The sequence below is a fragment of the Vavraia culicis genome, assembly GCF_000192795.1.
Source record: "Vavraia culicis subsp. floridensis unplaced genomic scaffold supercont1.161, whole genome shotgun sequence".
Taxonomy (NCBI): domain Eukaryota; kingdom Fungi; phylum Microsporidia; family Pleistophoridae; genus Vavraia; species Vavraia culicis.
Window position 1 is genome coordinate 1 of NW_007360764.1, and position 1,091 is coordinate 1,091.

Consider the following 1,091-nt stretch of genomic DNA (forward strand, 5'->3'; position numbering starts at 1 on the left):
TTTGCCAAACCATTTGAATTTTCTTCGTTAGACTGATCACGGATGGATGATTGCAAGTTATGAACAGATGAGGACGAATTGCTAGCATGCTGTTGTGACGTAGATGCACCATCACTGTCTTTCTTTTGGTCTTTTGATGCCTGAGCACCTTGGCCAGTTAGGACCTGTCCATTTAGCACAGGTTTTTTATTTTGTGAGTCCTTTGATTTTCGTCCAAAAATGCGTCTAAATAAGTTCTTAGATTTGCTGGCTTTCCCGGTGTTATCAGCACTTACTGCTCCTTCAGATGTCGATTGCTCGGTAACTCTTTCCACCTTGAAACGCGTATCTGCCACTCGGGATGAACTTGTTGTTGGTAATTCTTTGTTCGGCTGTGAAGGTTTACAAATCGTGTCACCAATAAACTGCGGAGGCTCTGACTGTCCCTCTGTATCAATACTTGTTGTAGGTGAAACACCAGTTGCTTGTGTTTCTTTCTGATTCACTAACTGATAACGATCATCATCGCAACCACCTTGTGAACACCATGCATAAAAACAAAATCCTGGAACCTCTGGTTCTCGGTTTGGTCTAGATGTTGGTGCACTACTTGATGTATCTTCTTTATCTCTTTGTTTCGCCTTTTTTGAATCCAATTTGGCGGGTTCATTCAACAACGAGGAGTTATTCCTACTCTTTGTCTTCAATAGTCGTCTATCTAATGTGTTACGCTTCGTTTCGTCATCAACCACAGGATCGGTATGACTCTTTTTGGTCTGATCCTGTTTAGCTCCTTTGTCCATCGGAACATGTACATCAATATCATGTCCGATTTGGAGTTCTCTAAGCTGAACGGCACTTGCTCTTGTTGGACTCGTACCGTGATTGCTATTGCTTGACTCGCTATCTGATGCCGAAATCAACAGAATGTAGTGCACAAATACACTGATAAACAGCATACTCCTCCTCTGTTGCAACTATTTACATCTGAAAGTTGTCCAAAACTGTAACTCTCATTTATAGTATCTTCCTATCCTAACCTTGTTTTTCCATTTCTGGTCATTATCTATAAGAAACGTAATCATCATATAAATAAAAAGACAACTCGAAAG

General features: G+C 40.7%; 1 protein-coding gene across 1 annotated transcript; it reads right to left on the minus strand.

Moving 5' to 3' along the window:
* On the minus strand, positions 1-938 carry VCUG_02695 (uncharacterized protein; the record flags this gene model as incomplete). The annotated part of the gene is made up of 1 exon (XM_008077514.1): positions 1-938. A coding segment is annotated over one exon (938 nt), but the record flags the coding sequence as incomplete, so codon positions are not given.
* Between the last annotated feature and the right edge of the window lie 153 nt (positions 939-1,091).